This window comes from Buteo buteo, chromosome 27, assembly GCF_964188355.1.
Source record: "Buteo buteo chromosome 27, bButBut1.hap1.1, whole genome shotgun sequence".
Classification (NCBI taxonomy): domain Eukaryota; kingdom Metazoa; phylum Chordata; class Aves; order Accipitriformes; family Accipitridae; genus Buteo; species Buteo buteo.
Window position 1 is genome coordinate 11,252,677 of NC_134197.1, and position 21,659 is coordinate 11,274,335.

The 21,659-nt window shown below is 39.0% G+C and overlaps 2 protein-coding genes across 11 annotated transcripts in view; both read left to right on the plus strand.

The window, feature by feature from the left end:
- Nucleotides 1–4,605: 4,605 nt before the first annotated feature.
- Nucleotides 4,606–19,505, plus strand: TNFRSF17 (TNF receptor superfamily member 17). Its single transcript, XM_075058452.1, has 5 exons — nucleotides 4,606–4,727; nucleotides 6,634–6,721; nucleotides 17,563–17,697; nucleotides 18,030–18,161; nucleotides 18,943–19,505. Exons 3-5 carry the CDS (start codon nucleotides 17,583–17,585, stop codon nucleotides 19,197–19,199), a joined length of 504 nt encoding a protein of 167 aa, XP_074914553.1. The 5' UTR covers nucleotides 4,606–4,727; nucleotides 6,634–6,721; nucleotides 17,563–17,582; the 3' UTR covers nucleotides 19,200–19,505.
- A 1,307-nt stretch (nucleotides 19,506–20,812) lies between these two features.
- The window catches only part of SNX29 (sorting nexin 29), a 144,771-nt gene continuing 143,924 nt past the window's right edge, over nucleotides 20,813–21,659 (plus strand). For all 10 annotated transcript variants that reach the window (XR_012654569.1, XR_012654570.1, XR_012654571.1 and 7 more), the window contains exon 1: nucleotides 20,813–20,899. Coding sequence is in view for 4 of the 10 variants with exons in the window: in XM_075058763.1 (XP_074914864.1) it covers nucleotides 20,893–20,899 (7 nt within the window). In the remaining 6 variants the exon portion in view is untranslated. The remainder of the gene's footprint in view (nucleotides 20,900–21,659) is intronic.

Below are 21,659 nucleotides of genomic sequence, written 5' to 3' on the forward strand. Positions count from 1 at the left end.
GAGCGCAGTATGGCCTCCCGGAGCTCCCGTACCGTCTCCCCACAGCCTGCCCTGCCGCCATTTTAGTAGTTTTTAGCTCCCCGGCGCCTCCTCCCGCAGCACGGCCGAGTGGAGGCGCCGGAACTACGATGCCCATCATGCCTTGCGCGAGCCCATCTTGGCCCACCTCCCTGGAAGCCATGGGAAATGTAGTTGCCGGCGTTTTCTGCGTATTAAGAAACTACAATTCCTGTCAGCCTTTGCGGTCGCCTTTCCTTTTATGCCGTCTCCGCCTCCAATTGCGGGGGGGGGGGGGGGGGGGGAGACGGGACATGTAGTTGGCGCGAACGCCTCAGGCGGGACAAGAACTACCCGTCCCAGCAGGCAAGGCGCCAGCGTTCCCTCAAGCGACGCCAGCGTCTTGCCCCGCAGGTCTCTGGGATGCGCAGTTCGCAAAGGCTGCGGGAGGGCAGCGCCGCCGAAGGGCTGCTCCCCGTTCCCTCATCCCACACGAGGGTCTTTTCAGTTGGGGACGGGCAGCAGCCGTGTGGGACGCTGCCTCGCCAGGGGACATGAGCCTGTCCCGGGCGCTCCCAGGGGCCGCCTGCGCCCGTCGTCGTCGAAGGGCCAGCCCGGCCGGCGGGGGGGCGCGGCGGGCGCTGAGGAGAGCGGGCCCGGCGCGGGTGTCGCCTCACTGGGTTTCCCGCCTCCCTTAAGGACTGAGCCTCTGGAGTCAGGTGAAGACATGCTCGTTTTAGCTTTTATCTATGCAAAATTGCACCTACCTAGTCCTGGAAAGCATAGGTACGGAATGACAATAGTGATGGCACCTGTGTTGGGTCAGTAAACCTCCCAAATGACGCTCACCTGAGGTGAGAGCCAATGTTTCTGTACGTGTCCAGCTGTAAGTTGACAGGATGCGTTAAAAGTTCCAATTCTGGCAATTCTACAGCACACTTTGACTTCTTTATTATAATTGAAAAAAAAAATCCAGCCAAGCCAAATTCATTAGGACTTGTCGAGTACTGAGGTCCTTGACTGGTAAGACTATTAGAACATATAAAAAAAAAAAGCCAACAAAAACCTAAAACAAACCCAAAAACATTGCTTGAAGTTAAGTATGTTTGGAGGAGACAGGGAGGAACAGAGGGGAAACGAGTAGATTTTGGTTAGTAGGCTGCACATGGCTGTGGCAGCTTTTCATTTTGGAAGGTTCAGTGTTAAGTGCTTATAACTAAATGAAGTGAGTGCTTGGGAGAAGGGAGTTTCTTGGAGTGCTCACATGTGAGGACTGAGTCATCTGCAGCACTATTTATATTGAACACTGTAGGGCAGGTTACGGAGTCGTTTTGAAAGCAGATGGGCTTAGAACTAAAATGTAAAGATCTCCATTCAGTACAAAATCCTGTGCATTTTTGGTTGGAGAACGACACAAACTCCCCTGAAGTGGCATTTACGTAACATAATCCTGACACAAGAACCAGATGTTTTCTGGCTGCACACCAGCAGCAACATGTACACCCTTGACAAGCAAAAAATTCTACATGGCAGGCAATACATGTGTTAATGGAAAAAAGTGCTGTGTTAATGAAAAATGTGCTTCCAATTGACCACATTCAGGGAAAACATTAGTGTACAGGGCAGCACTTCTAAAAATAAAAAAAGAAAAATCCCCACTGACATCACAGATAATTCATTTTGAAAGAAAAAAATGTAATTCATAACAAAAGACTATACACCTCTGCTAAGTGGAAGTCTTTCCTTCAAGCACCAAGAGCTTACACTCACCAGAGCCTGAAGAATGAGTTTTAAAGACCTTGTAAAAGCCACTCTCTGGTTATTCTCTGGTGCAGATCTCCTTTCCAGTTTTCAGACACACATTGTTAGGGCCCCTGTTGTCCAAAGTTGAGTATAATTAAGGAAGATTCTCACTTGTGTTACTGTTGTAATATTTAGAATTTTGTTAAACTACAAGTTTCTCAGCTGTGTGTGGCAATCACGTTTCTGTTTAAAAAAAAAAAAGTCATATGCAGTCCCACTGAGGGCTGGAATAGGATATGATCCTTTTTTATCAGGGGAATGGAGGAAGGAGTTTGAAGTAAAGCTACAGGAGTAAGAAATAAGTTTCCAAAGCAGCTAGTATCATAAGGAATACCTCAATATAGGTTTGTTTGGTTTTTTTTTTATTTATGTGGATTTGTTGTTGTTGTTGTTGTGGGTTTTTTTTGTTTGTTTGTTTTAAATACTAACTTTTGCCTCTTAGGTGACATTTATTAACCCCTAGGTATCAAATACATTTCTTTTAGTATGGAAACAAGGTAACACCGTTTGGAACAAACCAGCTCATGGGTTACTACTGTTGAATAATAGATACCTAAGTCCAGTGGAAACCAAGCTTCATGAATTCTGCTGACAGAGTGGCTTGTTATTGTACACTTTTAACGTCATTATGAGCATTTAATAGCTCAGGTTTATAATGACTGCAATGCTGTATTGCAAGCTTGTTTTTTGTTTGAGCCTTGACACAGCCTACAAGTCAGGGAAGGCTTAACTGGAGGCAGGTACTGTATTTTCAGAGCATTTAAGACTTACCTTAAGATTACCAGCACACAGAACATGTAGGCAGCAATTCTTACATACACTTTGGCATTCCTTAAAAAGGCTTCTTGAAGGTTTTTGAAATGGAGCTTCATTCTGCCAGTTCCTAAAGTCCCAAGTCATAATTTTTTATTTTTTTTTTGGGGGGGGGTGGTGGTGGTGCGGGGAGTGGGGCCAAATATGTGTTTGATCAGAGGGATGGAAGTATGTATTACCGCTGATCTCGGGGGAGAAGAATTACTTGTGTTATCCAACATTCCTTCCTTCCCTGACAGGTACTTATTCCCTAGGTACTTGCTAGGATATAAACAATTAGTCCACAGAATTTCAGAAGATGCCAGATGTCCTTCAGAGTGTACGAACCTGTTTTACAGGCTGTGCCGCACATAGGAATTGTGTAAACTCAAACGCTAAATTTTAACAGGGCTAGTAGTTTGTTTTTCCACTTACGAACAGCTGGTACTCAAAACAAAACCTAAGTGGAATCATGATAATTTTACTGGCAAAATATGTACTGGAATGTAAATGGTCATGTTCTCTTAAGGTTTTAAAGCATTATAAAAGCTTTTCTTGTTTAAATCTCTTTTGCATCAAAATGTTTAGCTCTTCACTTAATAAATATTAAAAAGCTTTCCTTATTGAGAACCACCCATATACATCCATCATCACATCATGACTGACCTAAATTATCAAAGCACTGCTTAGAAAAGAAGAGGCTGGAACACCTCAGGGTTAACATGTCAGGACTGGGGTGCAGAGAAACTGTTTCCCCCCCAGTCATGGTTCTACCCATCCTTGCACTGCCTTCTAGCTGTTGCTAGACACTTTGCTGAGTCAGTCTATCTCACTAGATTTAGCTACAGAACAATCCACTTTCTTTTTCCTCCTGGGTTACTGAGATGAATCAACTCTTAAGAGGTGTTTGACAAATGCCAAAGCTGGTATAAAGTAAGAATGGGGAACAGGACTTCTTTTTTAATGAGAGCAAGCTATTCACATATTAAGCTACCTCAAGGTAGTTTCACCACTAGTTTGCAGCCTGTGATAAGTCAATCCTATAGCAGTGAAATGGAGATCCTCATTCATATGATATTAGGAATAGTATTGTGTACTTCAGTAATAACTTTCATCCAAGGTTCCCACAAGCACTTTACACCCTAGCAGATGTACCAAAGAAGTACCAATGTTTAGTTACGTGAACTGAAGCAGAAAAGAAAGATACCCTTCACTAAAAGGCTTCAAGCAGTTAACAGCTCACCACCAACAGGTAAGCTTATTAAACTCCATAAAATAGCAGCGGTCTAAGGGGGAATGAGAGTGGTTTTAGGGTCCTGGGTTACGACTGAATTGACTTAGTTTAGCTTGAGATCAGGTAAGTTCCTGAGCTGCTGCAAAATGGGAAAGAAAGCATTTGGCTGAGATTGGGAGGAGCAGGAAAGGAGTAAGACTTCCCTTTCTGGTGTGGCAGCAAGCTGAAATTCAACTGACGCACTGCGAGCCGTGCCCTGAAATTTAAAAGTATTCAAATATGTACATTAGTTATGCACTTAAATGAGTAGCCTGTTATTTAGAATTGCTTTGAAGCCAGAATGAGCCTTTAAAAACAAAGCCAAAAGAATAAGTTATTTACCCAGGAGGAAGAAAAGACAAGAGTTACAAGGTAAATTACTAAAAGAAAAATATAGGAAACTTTGCTCAGATATGAAAGTGCCATTCTAGAAGTATAGCTCTTTATCTGAGGCTTATGTGAAAGAACAATCTCAAAAGACATTCTAGAAATTAAGTTTAGCATTACTTAGAAAAAGTAGGTAGAGTTAAATGAGTCCAGAAAGTTTTTTTGGAAAAAGTGAATTAAGGCTGTACCTAAGTACAGCTGATAGACCTCTTGAAGGCTGTGTAAGAGTTTTTCTAAATATTTTTCATATTAATGAGGCCTGACACAGAACTGAAAATACTGAACTAGTTTAAGTTTGATTAGGTATCAGGAGATTACAAATTAATATTCATAAACTCTGGCAAATTCTCTTTCCAGGTAGTCTGTGGAGACGTAGCTCAGAACTAGAGAACAAAAAACACACTATGTTTCACCATGATGGCTTTTTCAAGAGCCAAGTCTATCCTAAGCTTTGCTGGTGTTCCTGGAAGCACAAGTGAGTTATAAAGAGGCTTTTATATTTGCACAAGGCCATGTATAATCCAAACTAAGATATCTTGACCTGGAAACGTCTTTTCACTGATTTGTTTGTTCTAACCCTGCTATTTAATAAATGCTGTTTCTGACCTATTACTCTCCCTCTGCTGGACACTCACATAATTGCCCTATTTGTGTTGTCTTAACATTAATGTATTTTAAGCTATTTGAATGGAAGAGATTGAAATAAAAGTCTCCTTTGGTTTTCCAAATGTTTGAGGTCTCCAATCTAGACTTAAAGCCTTTATTTTAGAGCAGTTAAAGCACATATTGCAGGTTTCAAAAAAAGCATAAAATTACTTGTTTTTACTTTAGACAGCAAAAGAAATACATGGACCTATATACCAAAATACCAGTTTATAGTTCTCTGTGTCTATCTCCTTACCTCTCAAATAGTTCATATGCTCAGCTCATTATTTTCCAAGCTAACCACGCATCTCTCACTTTTGTATGTATACAAAACCTTTATTTCTCTTACTTGTGTATCTCTAGAAATACAGAATGAAAGGTCATCCTTTTTAGAAGTGCCACCCCCTTTCTTCAGGTTACTTTAATTGGAGGCTCAGAGTTCTCAGCTGTGTGATCTAATGCTTAGTTAGCCTGTTGTTTAGATTTGAGAAATCTGTAAGTTGGGTGCTAGCTAGTTCTTTTTTCAAGGTGCCCTCTTCAAATGCACAGCCACTGCAGTTTACTCCTTAGACAGAATTTCTTCTGTGGTTTAGATACCATGAGGCTCCAGACTGATAAAAAGTAGGGGGAGAGTGGTTTAGGTAAGTAGTTTTGCTATCAAAACTGTTTGTTATGTGTGGGTTTTTTTGCTATCAAAAGCTCAAAATAAACAAAGACGTGTGTTTAGGTGTGCACGTTGTGAAGAATCTATACATAGTTTATAAACCTTATGACAGTTGAAAATGTGGTAAACAGCAGAAGGATTGCTTAATGTGGAAGGAATGTGCTGAGCAAAGAACACGCATCCAAGGAAGGGAAAAATGAGATCACTTCAATGATATATACAGTGACTGAGTTAGGATTGGGAAGGTTAGAGACAAGAGGGAATCTATTTTGAAGAAAGGCAGAGATTGTGTGGTTCTAGAGATCTGAAAGTCAGGTGTAGGACTGGTGGGAGGAGGCATCATGTCAGTTAAGATACTGAACCAGCTGAAAATAAATCCTGTTAAGTACAATACAGACCTCTCTTCAATTGTTCTTGTGCTTTCATCTTGATTAGTAACATTGTGATTAGTAAATTAACCTGCTGCTTTGTTAGAGTAAATTTGTTTTCACCTGTAAATCTGTTGGATGGGGAGAATAAATATTACAAGCATAAGTTATATAGATTCTCTGGAAATGATGAATGGAAACAGAGGATAATTTTGCTCTGTGCAGAGCATCACAGAGCATCATCACAGGCCATCTCTGTGGCCTGAGACAAATTTGAGAAACTCAGGGGCTGGGATGCTGAGGTGATCGAGCAACAATGATAACTTTTAAGTGCCAGATCCTCAGGAGATTTTCTTCCACTGGCTGTAAGCTAGTATTGTTCTAGCAGGAGACAAGTAACAGAGAGAATTTGCAATTCTGGATACCATCAAATTGTCAGTCTTGTAGCTTGATATAGAGGTAAAAAAAATGTAGGAAAGGTGGCTGGCATTTAAAGTGGGGTTTATAGTCTAACACAGATGCACAAGGTGAGTCCCCACTAGCAAACAGAGTTCAGTTGTACTTCATATACTTTTTCTAGACTGTTAATAAAGAATGTTTTTGTGAGATAATGAAAACGTTGAACTTAGCACTGAAAATATCAATACAGGGTGTTAATGCAGGGTATGTAACATGCTGTTTATTCTCACCCTTTCTTATTGCAGTGACTCCCTGACAGGGAGAAGCTCAGAGCTATGTCCACTGTTGGGTTCCATAACAACTCTAGGCCAGACCTCCTGCCTTATACATGTGGTAAGAGTTTTATAACACTTGTGTTTTACATGGTATCTGTCTGTCTCTAGGGAGGTGGGAATACAAAACTAGTTCCATGTGGGATTTTCATGTGCTTTCTTTTCCTCTTCTTAATTCTCCAGAATTCCAGCTGAGGGAGCATTTTGTCCATTAGAGATCCCTTAAGATTTTAGTTTTGGTAATGACTGAAGCAAAATGGCATTATTGTCATGAAGAAAGAATAACAGTGTCATGGTATTTTTAAAGCTGTTCTTCTATAGCTAGTTAACATGTTCACATTTTTGCAGAAAATAATTACTTCATGATGACATTGTGAGAATGAAATAGTGAGCTAATTTCTAAATAGGACTAATTACTCCAGAATTATTCTGTGCCAGTATTTTTATTCCAGAGAAGGCAATTTGCATGGGGAATTATTCCAGAATAGGGATGACTAAATCAATTACATTTTCCCTTCTGTCTTGAGAGAGAGCACATATTGGTACTGTGATGTTGGACATGGGAATTTGAAATAAAGTAACTGCGTGTTACCTAAACTTGTCCACAAACACTTGAATAGCTAGAGGATTTGGTTAAAATTATCAGAAGAAAAATTCTTGTTAGACTTTAGTGTATGCCAAGCACTTTTTGTCATTCATAGGTGTTCATGCATTTATTTTTGTTCTAACTCCATTACTCCTGTTGGTATTATACCACTGATTAGTTTTAGTTTGTTTTGTCCATCTGCAAAGTCACTAAAATAGTACTATGTGGGAGATTATTTTTCCAACACAAAATGAAAGTGCTTACATGAAAAAATGAAGAAAAAAATTAAGTTTACATTCCGTAAAAACTATTGCACCAACATAAAAATGTCACTGGCATTCTACTAAGTATTAGCTTAATCCAAACTTGCTTGCACAATTATTGTTTTATGCATTGTCCTTAGTAGTTACATAACTATGTTGGCACATGTGGAACGTCAAGACAAATGAAAAGGTATCTTTCCCCAGAGGGTTTATTAACACTGCTTTTCTGTGCTATGCACTTAATCTTTTCCATAACTTGGTTCCTAGCTAGGTAAACTTTGAACGTAATAACAGATACAGAAGCTGTCTGAGATTTAGTTGACAATGTTTATACTATTGTTATTTTAATTACTATTTTTAAGGGACATTTTTTTCTTCAGTTGTTTTCTTCTTTAATCTTTTTTGGAAATACCAGATGTGGCAACAGCAACATCACTCTTTTCAAAGCAGTGGTCTAATTAAAGTGTGTTGAACCAAACAGGCAAAATGCACATTGTTCTTGATTTTGCACTGTGCCCAAACGACATTAAACAATATTGTGTCTAAAAAGAGCATTGTTCTGTGCAGCTTGTAAAAGTTAATGAACACGGTGAATCCTTTAATAACCCCTTCCTTTTGTTTATTAGCAGTGTGTACCCCATTCCTAGAGCAACTTATCTCCTCCCTACCATACAGTTGAAGCATATGCTTAACAAAATACGGATTTCTGAAAATAACTGTTTCGGAAAGTTTTAATGCTTTTTTAGGAAATAACTGTCTGTAAGACTGCTGTTCCTCGAAATGCAGTAACTTTTGGGAAGAAAAAGTGGTGGATTTTTTTTCTATGTACATTGATCCCTCAGATTTTTAGGATTGTTGTGATGAGGTGATTTATAGGGGATTTTTTTTCTTTGGATTTTTTTCTGTAAATAGCTTTAGGGAATTGGAGAGGACTCAGATCAAGCCTGTACTATAAGGCTTGACAGCATAGGTCAGTTGCCTTAGTGAGTGGAAAAAAAAAATTACATGTGCTACCCAGAAGAGCTGTGCCAGCACAAAACGACAATGTAGAAGCAACTATACAGCCAGAAGAATTCCTTTGTCAGCCTAGCTAATGTTGTTTGTGAAGGGAATGTAATAGGCCTAGCAGAAAACCCTCTTTCTCTTGGTAAGTGCTATGTAATTATGCCAGCAGAATTTCTGAAGTACAGTCAGGCAAAAAAGCTGGCACAAGCATGAACAGAGAAACCCCAAAGCAGTGTCAGAACAAAGCTTTGTTGTTGAAGTTATGTGTGGTAAATAGACCTTAATCTACTGTTCTGTGAAAGATTAATTTCAATCTTTGTTTAATTATTGCCATAATGGTATTACTTTCTTCGTTTTTTCCATTCAGAGTTTTCATTTTATTATTTCAGTGTTGAAACCCACAATAGCTTTTTTCAGATTAAATAGTGAAAGATAAAATTCTCCTTACCTTTTTCGGGTGACTAATTTCTGTCACATAAGTAATACCATTTTAACACATGTTAAAAACGGGCACTGACATGGATTTCTGGAAGTTTTAGGCTTCTGCAGATGTTTAAGGAAACGAACAGTCAAATTCGGGTTCATGTCAGGAAATGCTCTGGCTGGATGCTCAGTGCTTGGTATGCTTGTATTCTGCCAAAGTGGCATGTAACTCTAGGTCTTCTGCTCACACGATAGAAGGTTGTAAACCTCGAGTGTGTGTGTGTGTGTGTACAGCTCCAAAATACTACCTCCTGGTCTGTGCTGTTACCTACCTGTGCTCCCTTCACCAGGGAAAATTACTTGATTTCTTGAAATCCTGTTCAGTAGTTTGATACCCTAATAGAATTGACAGTATGCTAAAATTATTATTCTAAACAACAAATAGATGTTTTACTGCCTCCAGATGTAGATTTGAAGTTAAGAGAGGAGTTGTCAGTGGTTGATAATCATAATAGGAGAGCAAAGAAGTATATTTCACACTGGTCTTTATAAATTGTCCCTGGGTGTCACTCTTGAGTCAGACTGAAACACTTTAGAAACAAATCTGAGAATTGTTTTTCCTTTTCTTCTTTCTGTTGTTTCCGCAGGTGACACTTTTCTTCTTAAATTTATTTCCCATTACTCTCCATAATGATGTCAACTCCAGCAGGCCAGCTTAACTTGTCTGAATTATATTATTCTTAGAGGATATCTTGGGGAGTTTTCGAACTTAAGTTACAGTAATGTAACAGCAGAAATACCTCCCTGGCAACACTTTCTGGATTTGCAGTTAAATGACCGATTACTATATTGATAAATCTTTTCTTATTTTGTAAAACTCTACTAATTTCTGTCAGCTTTTTGGAGCAAAATCAAGTGACGAGGAGAAAGCATTTGTTAGTATCGACATGTAATTCTATGCGGAAAGCCAATGCAAGCCCTGTAAATCCCATAACTGAGAAAAAGCTGAAATGTAACTTCACTGTTAAATAAGCTATATATTTATTATTCCCTAAAGGTAAGTATTGCTGTAGGAGAACCATCAGTATATCCAGTCATCTCAGACATATTTTTTTTGTGTGTGTGCACAGCCTATATATAACAAAATAGTGTGCTGCTTAGAGGATTTAATATGTATTATACAAGGCAGTGGATAAATTATTAGCAAAACATAACTACAGTTTCTAAGTAACAATATCCTTATCTTAATGTCACTTAATACATTTATTCTTAGTGCTTCTGGTTTTTGTTTCATTTGTTGGCTGAATCCAAGATTCTACTTTATAATCAGCTTCTGAATTCAGACATTACATCTCACATTAAAGCCAGTTGGTATAGTACACTTCTCCCAATAAAGTGCTAAAAGTTTTTTTATTTTTAACTCCCTCCTATCAAAATTACTAAAAAATGAAAGTTGCACAACAATCTTGTTAAGATAGAAAATGTCTTCCTTACTTCTGTAGCACAGCATTTCCCTAAATCTGTTTTATTGCAAGTGCCATCACCCATCTACATAATAACTATCAAATATATTTCCTGCACACTGCACCAAATAATCCTCTGTTGAATGAGTTAGCTTTTATCTGGCACAGTTTGACAATTGTTTTTGAGAGTGAACAACACAGTGTTTTACTGAATTGAGAAACAGTTATGTTGGATTAATTTCTGCTTTAAGAATAAATATTTGTAGTATGCTTTTTAGAGGCATGGGCAGATAAGAAATGGTCCTCCAAAATGGAATTTCAAAACTGCTATATAGATACTTGTCTTCAGAAGTTCCGGGGAATCTCATGTAGTCAGTGAAAACAGCAGGTGAACCACAGGACATAGATTTTGAAATAATGTGTGTTTTAGATGTGTAGCAAGGTCTGTCACTGGGAATTACTGCTTATCAAGATCTTCTGATTACATGCCTGCTTTCAGACCCTTTGGAAGTAGGACTTCTGAATGTTAGGATGTGCAGAAAACAAAGGCAACAGGCCCTGACAACTGTAATTCCTCATAGTTTTTCTACCATTTGTCACCTCTGTTTCATCATTACATACATCAATAAAACTATATATAGCTAAGGAGAAAAGACTGACTTTTATGGTGGTTGTTTATATGAATGACACATTAGAGACCCTTTACTATCATTGCTCCCCAGTTTGCTATGTGTGAAAAATGCATTGCTTAATAATCAAGGATTTGTGTTTTGGGGCACATCTATCAAAAAAAAGTAATTTATCTCTAAAGGCTGAAAGCTTTGGGAAGTAGTAGTCCAACTGTAGGAGGAAAATAATTGCTGTAAGAGACAGCAGTATTCTCCAGAGCTCTGATGAAATGAGTTGTATTTAGCCTTTTACTTGAGGGGAGGTTTCCTAGAGTTTGAAAAAATGAGACTTCTTTGTATTTACTTCTGTGTCTTATAATAAATGTGTTTGAAGTCTAACTAGCCACATAGGAAAACTGTTTCTGGCCAACTGGTTATAAAGAGTGTAGACATATCTGCCACGATATCTTATGATCCCATATACACAATATCTAATAATTAGACATAAATTAATTTCTACTCAAGAGTTTGACAAGACTTTTAAAATGAAGACTTTGGTGCATTAGTTCGCCAAATTTGTACTTCTGTGGTGGACTTGGTTTCACATCCCCACTAGGTAATCAGCTGTTTATCTTTCTGTTCTGTTTCTGGCCTTTTCCCCAGGCCCTAGGGAGTAAAGCTCTATGAACTGACTGGATTAGCAAATTAAAGCTGCTTGCCGTGTGGTCAGGTAAGCCTTAGAGCCCTTCCTTGAGCTTCAGAGTGAAGAGCAGGACTATCCCTTTCACTAACACCAAGACATTTAATCAGCTTAGCTGTATATAATCTAACCACATCTTTGGTGACTTACAGACCAGTCTTACTAATTAGACATGAATTATCTTTGTGCCAAAATAGGCTGATTTAAAATATATCTCATTACATTTGAGTGACAAAATATTTTAGGAATCACAATTTTAACACTTCTGCATATCATATAACAGATGTATTAAAGTACAATAACAGCAAGCTGTTTTGGGGAGAGAGGTATTTTGGGTACACAGGAAAAGTCATTGCCAGTAAGTAAAATCAGATGCACTTCTGGACTAGGAAAACAGAGGAAAGAGTTTAATAGCAAAAAGTAAAGTAGTTGTGAAGACTCTAATAATACTACCTGTGGTAGGAGTTACATCCTGTAGTTCATTCCATTGTTAATTGTCTCACAAAGTAATGTCAAGTCTTACACTCCTCTCTAATATTTTTTTCCGCAAGTCCTATGTTTGGGTTACATCTGCTGGGAAGCATCTCTGCCTCCAGGAGAAGCTACTTGTGTAGTGTCAATAGATCATCTTAAAATTATGTTTCACATAACAGCACTGAGTTAACAGTATGCCTTGAGAATCTCTGGTTGTTTTTTTTTTTTTTAATTATTATTATCTGGTCTATGCATTTTCTTCCAAACTACTGTCAGTGTTGCTCTGTCAACATGTGCAGAGGGTTATGGAAAGGGGAAGAATGTGCATTGCCTGGAGGACATAAAACTGTATGAAGTTACCATTATCTACTTGCTTCCATTACCCCTCTGAACTTCTTTGTATTACCAGCGACACCCTCAGTAAGAGTGGCAGCTATGGGTTCTTTTTACATAACACATCACGACTTAAGTTACTTTTCCACAAATGTTCTTAATCTGCTTGAGAAAGCAGTGTTGATTTAATCACATAAGTTTCAAACTTAGAAATAGAATGTGTATCTTACACATTACTGAAATGGTATTCCTTTTTTTTTTTTTTTCCCTTTTTCCGGATTATCCAGAAAGATGCTATGATCTGGAAAGGAAAACTTAGGTCCACATCATGAACTTATAACTCTTCATTTCATTAGACCATTCTAAACAGATTCAGACCAGTCCAGTCTACCTTAGACTTATGTGAGTTATTTTAGACAGTTGTTTGAAAAATTCTTGAGCCATCTGGTTTTCTAGAAAAGATTTATCACACCTATTGCATAATAGTATCTTTTGGAATGTATCTTACTTTTAAATTATCAATGATGTATTTTTCTTTGCATCAGTAGGGCACAGAAGCCTGAAGTGTGATTTCAGACTTCCTTTTGAACCTCAGAAGAATCTGAGCTATAAAACTGGTCAACTTTTCAGAAGGTTCTTTAAGGGTGTCACTTTACATTTCAGAAATGAAATTTGTAAGTTTCAGGGATGAAATCATGTCTGCATTAACTGTACCAGAGAAAGTATTCTTACTGTTGAGTGTTAATTTAAATGGTTGTTGTGTTGACGATTTCACTCTACATTTTCCCTGGAATTTAGAAATCCTATTTGGGTATAGCAATGGTGGGCATAGAGAAGCAATGTTATAAGCAGTGTGTCTACTCATTCTAGACATATTTTATTATTTCTCTTGTTGCTTTTAGATCAACATTTCTCTCTTTAGGTCCATTTTTCACAGTTTTTATGAATAGTACCATATCATATCAAATACATATCAGTTGTAGGATACATTATGGTAATAAGTAGAGCAGGAGTGCATAACAAAGTTCAACAAAGACCAATGTAAGGTTTTGCACCTGGGAAAACATAATCCAGGAGTGCAGCACAGGCTGGGATCTACCTGGCTGGGAAGTAGCTCTGTGGAAGGGGACCTGGTGGTCCTGGCAGACAGCAAGCTCAGTATGAGTGAACAGTGAGCTGCTGCGGCAAATCAAACCAACTGGATGCTGGGTTGCATGAACAAGGGCATCACCTGCAGAGATAAAGTCATTATCCCACTCTACTCAGCGCTTGTCAGGCCACACCCAGAATACTGTGTTCAGTTTTGGTCCCCGCTATACAAAAAATATGTGGACAGGCTGGAGGGGGTCCAGAGAAGGGCCACAAAGGTGATCAAAGGACTGCAAAGTCTGCTGTATAAGGAAAGGCTGAGAGAATTGGGTTTGTTCAGCCCTGAGAAAAGAAGGCTTAGGGGAGACCTTATCACCATGTTCCAGTATTTAAGGGGTGGCTACAAAGAAGATGGAGACTCCCTTTTTAGAGGGAGTCACATGGAAAAGATGAGGGGCAATGGGTACAAGTTACTCCTGGGGAGATTCTAATTGGACACCAGAGGAAGATTTTTCACAATGAGAACAATCAGCCATCAGAATAATCTCCCCAGGGAAGTGGTGGATTCCCCAACATTGGACACTTTTAAGACTTGGCTGGACAGGGTGCTGGGCCATCTTGTCTAGACCATGCTTTTGCCAAGAAAGGTTGGCCCAGATGATCCTTGAGGTCCCTTCCAACCTGGTATTTTATGATTCTATTGACTCATACTTTGCATGGGTTTAATAATTTTAATTGAAAGGACTTAGCGAATTTTAATAAAATTACTTTGTAGTGTTCCTGTGAAGTAGATAAATATTACCCATGCAGGTATGCAGGAAAGTTAGACTAACATTTTCCAAGAAAAGCTACCTCCTTCAGTCAATATGTTTGGAAGATACCTTGTAAGTATCTGTGTGTGTGTTTTTTGTTTAAGGCCTGTTTTTTTTGAAAACAGTAAAATAACTACATGCATTGACTTCTGGAGTGCTAAGCATTGTTTTTTACTCTTTGGTCCGTGATACAGAATGTGGGTGCATATGGAAAGAGTCAGACAAGTCTCAGTAGAATCCCTCTTCCATTAAAAAAATTCTGAAGATGACCCGAAGTGGCCCATAAAGGTATTCTGTTTAACAGAACCTATCGCTAGCAAGCATTTCAATGTTTCTTTCTTCAAGGTAACAACACTGAACTTTAAGGAGTTTATCAATTATCATTGTTCAAGCTTAGGATTATCTGTGTTGCCTACTTGGGATTTCTACACACTATTTTAACAACAGCATTTTGCTGTCTCCCAGCAAAAATACTCACTGCTGTCAATCTGAACTTCTTTCTCCTCTTTGTGAAGCTGTGAATTGATACCAACATGCTATAAACCTACCTATTTAGCAAAACTACTTTGTTGAAGAAAGTGTTTGAAATAAACTCAGTCAAAAGTCAAAATAAAAAAAAGTGTCATTATTGTACATAAAAAATGAGGCAGGAAAACTGTAATAAAAGCAGCTGAAACAAAGACAGTCCTCCCCCACACCCCTAGTAGAACTGGTGAAAAAAAAAGTGTGAAACTGATTAAAGAACTGATTCATTCATCTGTTAGAGTGCACATGTGATTTCCCTAGACTACTAAAATAATGTTAGAAGCATTCAGCAGCTGTGATATAGTTTGAAAGTTTTGGAATATGAGAGCTGTCAATTTCATATGGAATTTTACTACAGTAAAGACTGTACCAATCCTGCAGGTGTATAGTGTTGGAACCAGCTGCAGAAAACAATTATAGCATTAGTCAGCTGGTTCCTTTCTAAAAGAATAAGGGGTCTTAGTACAAGTTACAGATATGAATATAAAAATGCAAGAACAATGAAAGTTGTGGCACAGGAAAATATTCTATTTAAGTAAAATTAGAGAGCATTTCACTGAACTCAATGGAATTATTGATAAAAGATTAAAGCATTGGACCCAGCTTGTCTGTCCTGAAATTCACTTCTTGTACCTGTGGATACCATGAAGATACTTTCACGAATATCTGTCTTCTGATCACAGCTGAGAATGTGATTGCCCTCTCCATGATTGAAAAGGTTAAACAGCATCTTAAAAGCAAAACCTCAAATCGCTCTATGCATAAGCTAGCAAATGGTGCTTCATCAGAAATAGGAATGATATTCTAGTGATAACTTAGTTTTTTTCCCCTGAAGTGTGAATGTGTGAAGCAAGTCAGAACCAGTTTTATGACTTCAGTACGAGCATTGACTTCCTGGTGAAATTTCTGGCATCGCCCAGGGTCTGTATCCATATTTTCTTTTGTCATGCCTAAATCAGATTTTGTCAATTCCTGTTTATCCACTAATCTTGAATAGGGAGAAAAGCCCATAATAGAAAGCCTACAGCTGTGCACCTGGCCTATAGAAACAAGTGCAGAAGCCACAATAAGCAGTTCCATCTGCTAGAGACTAGAATACAGACTGCTTTGTTAGACTATTCCACTAAAAACAGTTTGTGTATTCCCACATGTTGCATTTCTTGGGAAAATAAGTCTCACACATAGTAATGTAGTATGAAATTATAATTCCTTATACAATATTTTTCTTTTCTCTTTCTGTAGCCAAAAAGCCAATTAACTTAATTGTCAGGGAGAAATTTAACTATAAATAAGCCTGTAATTCTAATCTATCTGTGGCAGTGATACTGGATAGAGGCTGTTGTTGCAACTTGCTAGATATTACTGGTTAACTTTGTATTTAAAATAAATTCTATTAGATTAAAAAGTCAAGATACAAGTAAGCTGTGTGAATTATTTTCATTGTGGCAGTCTGTTATCAAAGCTTTTTTTACTTGGGAGAAGACCAAATGCATTTTTGGAAATGTTACACTCACTGCATATACACAGATAAATCTATGCATGGTCAATGTGCCACCTCTTTTTCCATGCTGGGTACCGCAGTTTTAGTACAGTGACAGTTTTGCATTATGGAAAAATAAGGGGGAAAATGCAGATAATGCCTTGAATCAAAATTGTAAAATATTCATATAATTCTTCTTTCACTATTAAAACATAACCTTATTAAATTTTTCATATAGCTATGGTTATAAGCAAAAAACCAGCTAAAAACCAAAAAATTAACAAAGCAAAAAAGCTGACCAAACCCTAATAGACTAGATAAGTGAGGCTAATTTGGAATCAAGGAGCAATATACCAGTGGATGAATCTCTAGATTTTGTCTTTCCATTATAACTGAAGGTCTTAGATGTATTTTGTACAACACAATTATGAAGTAACTGCTCAACTTGTACTTTAACAGTAACTCACTTAAAAGCAGAAGACCATTCATTTACAAAAAGTAATTCTTTCGTCACCTATGTGTTCTAAATATTATTGTCCATCCAGGGAAACAGGTATGAAGGAAGTTGTCTGAAGTTGCAGAATGAGTCAGGCAAACCTAGAAACTGAATTGGTCATATCTTCTTACTGCTATGCCTCCTGCCTCTATTTTTTTCATCTTATGTTCCTTGGACTGGAACAAAAATAAAAAAATTAAGCATTTCATAGTTTGCATTTTACAGGAAAACATAATTACTGTGGCCCATCACCGTGAAAAAAAACCCAAAATTCTGAAGACAAGAACAATTGTTATGAACTCCTGTTTGGAGATCATCTTGCTTTTCTACAGTTTGTAATGTTTAGCACCTGTTGAAGAAATGTCTTCTATAAATAACTGTTTTCTGTTTCAGGCAAAATTTACATTGAAAATTATCTTGGTGCAGCTGTTCTGTTTTTCTACAATTGTGAATTGCCAAAAAAGGAACAGTAATTCCTTGGGGGCCTCAGAGTTAAATCCTTTTTTTTTTTAACATGATACTATGTAGTGGAGCTGTGATCAAAGTCTAACTATTATTGCTAGCTGTTCTTAGATTTGCTAAAACTGAGAACTGAAAAGCCCTTTGTAGATGATCCTCACTCTTTTACAATTTCTGGCTTTCCAGTTCCATAATTACTGGCCCTGATGGCACACTGCCCCAAAAATGAATACTTTGATAATTTGCTGCTCTCTTGTAAGCCTTGTCATCTTCGATGTTCTAGTACACCGCCGCCTGCATGTGAAAACTACTGTGATAAGAGTAAGTAATATTTCTGCAATACTTTGTGGCTATGCTGGGCATTTTCATGTTGTAATTGTAAACATAAAAACCTAAAGAAATCTAAAACCTGGAAAGAGTTTATCAGGATAATATATGGGCTCAAAAATATTAAAGTAGTATGCACTGTGTCCTGTATGAGTATGTGTGTTAAGAAGAATAAATTTTTAAAGCTCTTAAAGCTTTATTTGAGCTGTCACTCAATAGAAACAAATTGCTCCTTTGATATAGAAAAAGTTTTATGTGTTGGACATGTTTACTGTTCATTCGTTATTGTTTACAATTAATTTAATGCATCTCTTTTATTTCATAAGGTGCTGATTCAAGTGGAGTTGTTTGGACTTGTTTGATCTTAGGAGTAATTTTAATGTTCACGCTGTTCACCTTAATGGTCTTGTTTAAATGGAAGCACCTGAAGCAACTAAAACAAAACCTGAAAACCACAGGTGAATAAATAAGATTCTTTATCAAATAATTTTAGATCATTGTACATTTTAACTACTGTTACCATGTATAAATTTTGCATATAATTTATATTCCAGATTCAGATAACTGTCTTTGTTGGATTGTTTTGTATTCCTGAAATAGTCTCAATAAAGTTATTAAAGTTATTAGGGAATAAAATATCCAGATGATAACTTGTAAAAGCAGCAGTCTCTCTTTGTTGGTTCTGGACAATGTCAGGATTGTTTTGTTGCATATTCATACCTGGCTTGCTTGCTGGTGTTTGAGAAATCATTTATGAACCCTCAGTAGCAAAAGATCTTCATAAGGATTTCATCCTCTTCTCACTGAATGCTAAAGGAATTCTACCCAGGTAGAGGATACACATTCAATACTAGGTTTCCATCTTATAAGATATTAAACAGTTTTACTTAATATTCTAGCCTGTGAGAAGCCTATATAGTATATTTTGGGAAGGTGAAAATAATTGAGTTATTTTTACATTTTACAAACACTAATATCTGTGGAGTGTTCAGCCAATAAATAACAACTGATTAGAAAATATGTGTTAGATTGCTTAAATGCTTATCCTGAAGTATAGGGGGTATATTGTCATAGAACAAAGATTATCATATGTAACTACATCTTAAAACTTTCACTATATCTTAAAACTTTCACTAAGGTTAGGAACATAGTTGGAACATAATGAAGTTTGGATTTTTAATAACTGTATGTCTGGAATAGCATGATATATATACTAAATTAACTTCTGTATATTTACAGACTCTTCTGTGGAGCCGAATAACATTCTCAAGGCTAATACTGAAAGCAGTGTGAATACAGAAGGAATTAGACACTCACTTCAAAGTGAAACTTTAATGTATTCAGTGGAAGAATGCACTTGCAGTGACTGTGGCTTGGTAAAACCTGAGACTGGCTGTGAAACTTCATTTCCATTACCAGCTACAGAAGAAGGAGCTACTGTTCTAGTTACCACAAAATCTTTTGATTATTGCAACTATATTCTGGGTGCTGGGTGACTATGAGAGAAGTATGTTTTTACTGCATAATAATAAATGAGTTATTCCAGTATAGCTATTAATCTAAATACTTGCAGTCAGTGGAGAAGGCTAGTACGTCCTTATAGATCTTACATTGTGCTTTCATTAATATTGTCATATTATTTCTAATTCTAGTACCTCTTTGGTCAAGTATTTCTACATTATTCTCAGGTACTAGATTAGTTATTGGAATTCTTAATTTCTGAAAGTCCCTATGTAGCATGGCTTTTTCTGTCTTTAGAGATTGTATCTATTTATGCCAGATATATACAAACCCATCAATAAACAAGTTTGCAAGTATATATTTTATGTTAAACTCAGATCTTATGCCAAAAATTACTTGATGCTACACAAGGAATGTTCCAAGAGGCGGAAATGAAGACCCACGTTACGTCCCCAGTCTTGTAAAGAATAATTTCAAATAGCCCCCATGATGCTTGAAATAGGAATATTCTAATGATGAATACCTTTGTAGACTACGGAGTCACGCCCAGTTCAGATAGTATCTCAGGGTCACGGTAAGGGAGGCTGTGGTGCTGTGGAACACCGTACCTGCAATCCCTATGTATTTCCTGATGGTGCAGACTTTCCTTTAAGTGCCAAATGTTTTTCAGACTGTATTCTATAAAGACTTCTTTCTATTTTACTGATTATTTATTTACCCTTGTCATATGTACAAGGACTGCTAACTGGATACAGTCATGCTAGGATACTGTGTGTCCTAAAATTAGGAAAATACTTTTGTCACCTTGCCTCCCAAGCATTAATGTTATTTTCCTAATATTAGGCCAGTTTTATTCCTGGAAAACTGCAACAACAACAGAAGCAACAACAATCTTTTTATTTGTAGATAGCTTTCTATTTCAGGTTCTTGGATGAATGATGAACGAAAATGTTTTAAGACTAGTAAATTATTGCACAAAATCTATGAACGATCACTATTACAGCATCTTTAGGAGGCTGCCCACAAAGCCTGGGCCAGTTATTAGTCAGCTGTGTAGGTCTGGCCATGTGTATAGCCCAAACCCCTGAAATAGGTCTCCAGAGCTATCAAATGTATTATTATTATTACTCAATAATTACTCACAATTTCCATACCCGTTTTTTGAAACATGAACCTTTCCGGACTTTAGCTCACGTAGCACGTGTGGCAGTACGGAACACTTTAACTCCGTTTTTCTCATCTTTCCCTTGCCCGGTATTTCTTCACTTGCCCGCAGAATTTCTGCAGGGGGTAGACGGTTAGGCTTTCTGTGAAGCGGAGGGGTTGCCTCAGGATTTCCCGCCGCGCTACCGCGTCCCCCCGCCCGCGCTAAGCTTTGCTGCTTGACGGAGGAGCGGGCTACAGCCAGCGCCGGCAGCCGCCCCTCGGGAGGAGCCGAGCAGCTTCGCGCCTTTTTCCCAGCAGCGGCGCCCGGCAGGAGCCCGCGCCCGGCGCCTGTGAGGGAAGGCGGCGCCCCGAAGGCTCGCTCGGGACGGGGCTGCGGGCGCACGGGAGCTCCCTGCCGCCCGCCCGGCGCGACGCCGCGGCGCGAAGCGGGGCGGTGTTTACCTTCCGGGGCCGCGGGGCGGAGTTCCGGGGCGGAGTGCGTGCGCTGGCCGGCCCGGCTTCGCGCTGCGCGGGAGGTGGGATCGGGTCCGGCGGACGGAGGGGGCGAGCCCCGCGGCCACCATGAGTGGTGAGTGGAGGGCTGGAGCGGAGCCCTCTCCGCTACCGGGGCGCGCTCGGTGGGGCCGCCGGGGCTCCGGGGCACTGTTGGGGCTGGCGGGGGCAGAGCTTGCCCGGGCGGTCCCCGCCGCTCCGCTGCCTGCTCGGTCTGGCGTGGCCCTGTTCCCCCGGGGGCCGAGGCCCCTTTCTTCCCCCGTGCTTCTCCCCGGCGGGGCTGGGGGCTGTAGCGTGGTGAGGCACAGGAGACTCTGGCCTCGCTGGCCCCGCGGCGAGGGGCAGGGCTCGGCCGTTGCCCGCATCGCCGCACCCCGCTCCTCATTTTGGCTCCCAAAGCCGCCCAGAAGTGGTGTTTTACTTCGTTTTAAGTCCTCAAGCCTGCCCTTGAGCGTGACACTGGCTCACAGCACGAGTGATGATGGTCTCGGGGATTTCTGTTGCCTCAGCGGTGCAAAATCACAGGAAATATTCCCCAGAATATAAATGAGCAGGAGAAATTAATAATGAAAAAATAATACGAACTTACTAACGTGCAGTTGGTGAGAAGCATGACTGGTGGAAAAGAGTGGTCCCTTCCGATAATTAGGGTGTGTTGTTGCTGTTTCTCTAACTCAGCCCTGACGAGGATGTGTCGGTTGTGGATGTGTCTATTGCTGGTCTCCGTGTTACAGTCAAGTGGTGCGTGGGTGTGCTAAATCCTGAGGGTTTTGAGGTGTTTGTGAGGGGAATATTTAAAAGCTTTGCACGAGAATTGGGACCCATAAACTTCAGGG

Excerpts from the sequence above, each read along its gene's own strand:
- TNFRSF17 (XM_075058452.1), top strand. The coding sequence starts at position 17,583 with ATGGCACACTGCCCCAAAAATGAATACTTTGATAATTTGCTGCTCTCT. Across the intron at positions 17,698-18,029 it reads TGAAAACTACTGTGATAAGA|GTGCTGATTCAAGTGGAGTT; the intron begins GTAAGTAATATT and ends TTATTTCATAAG. Across the intron at positions 18,162-18,942 it reads ACAAAACCTGAAAACCACAG|ACTCTTCTGTGGAGCCGAAT; the intron begins GTGAATAAATAA and ends GTATATTTACAG.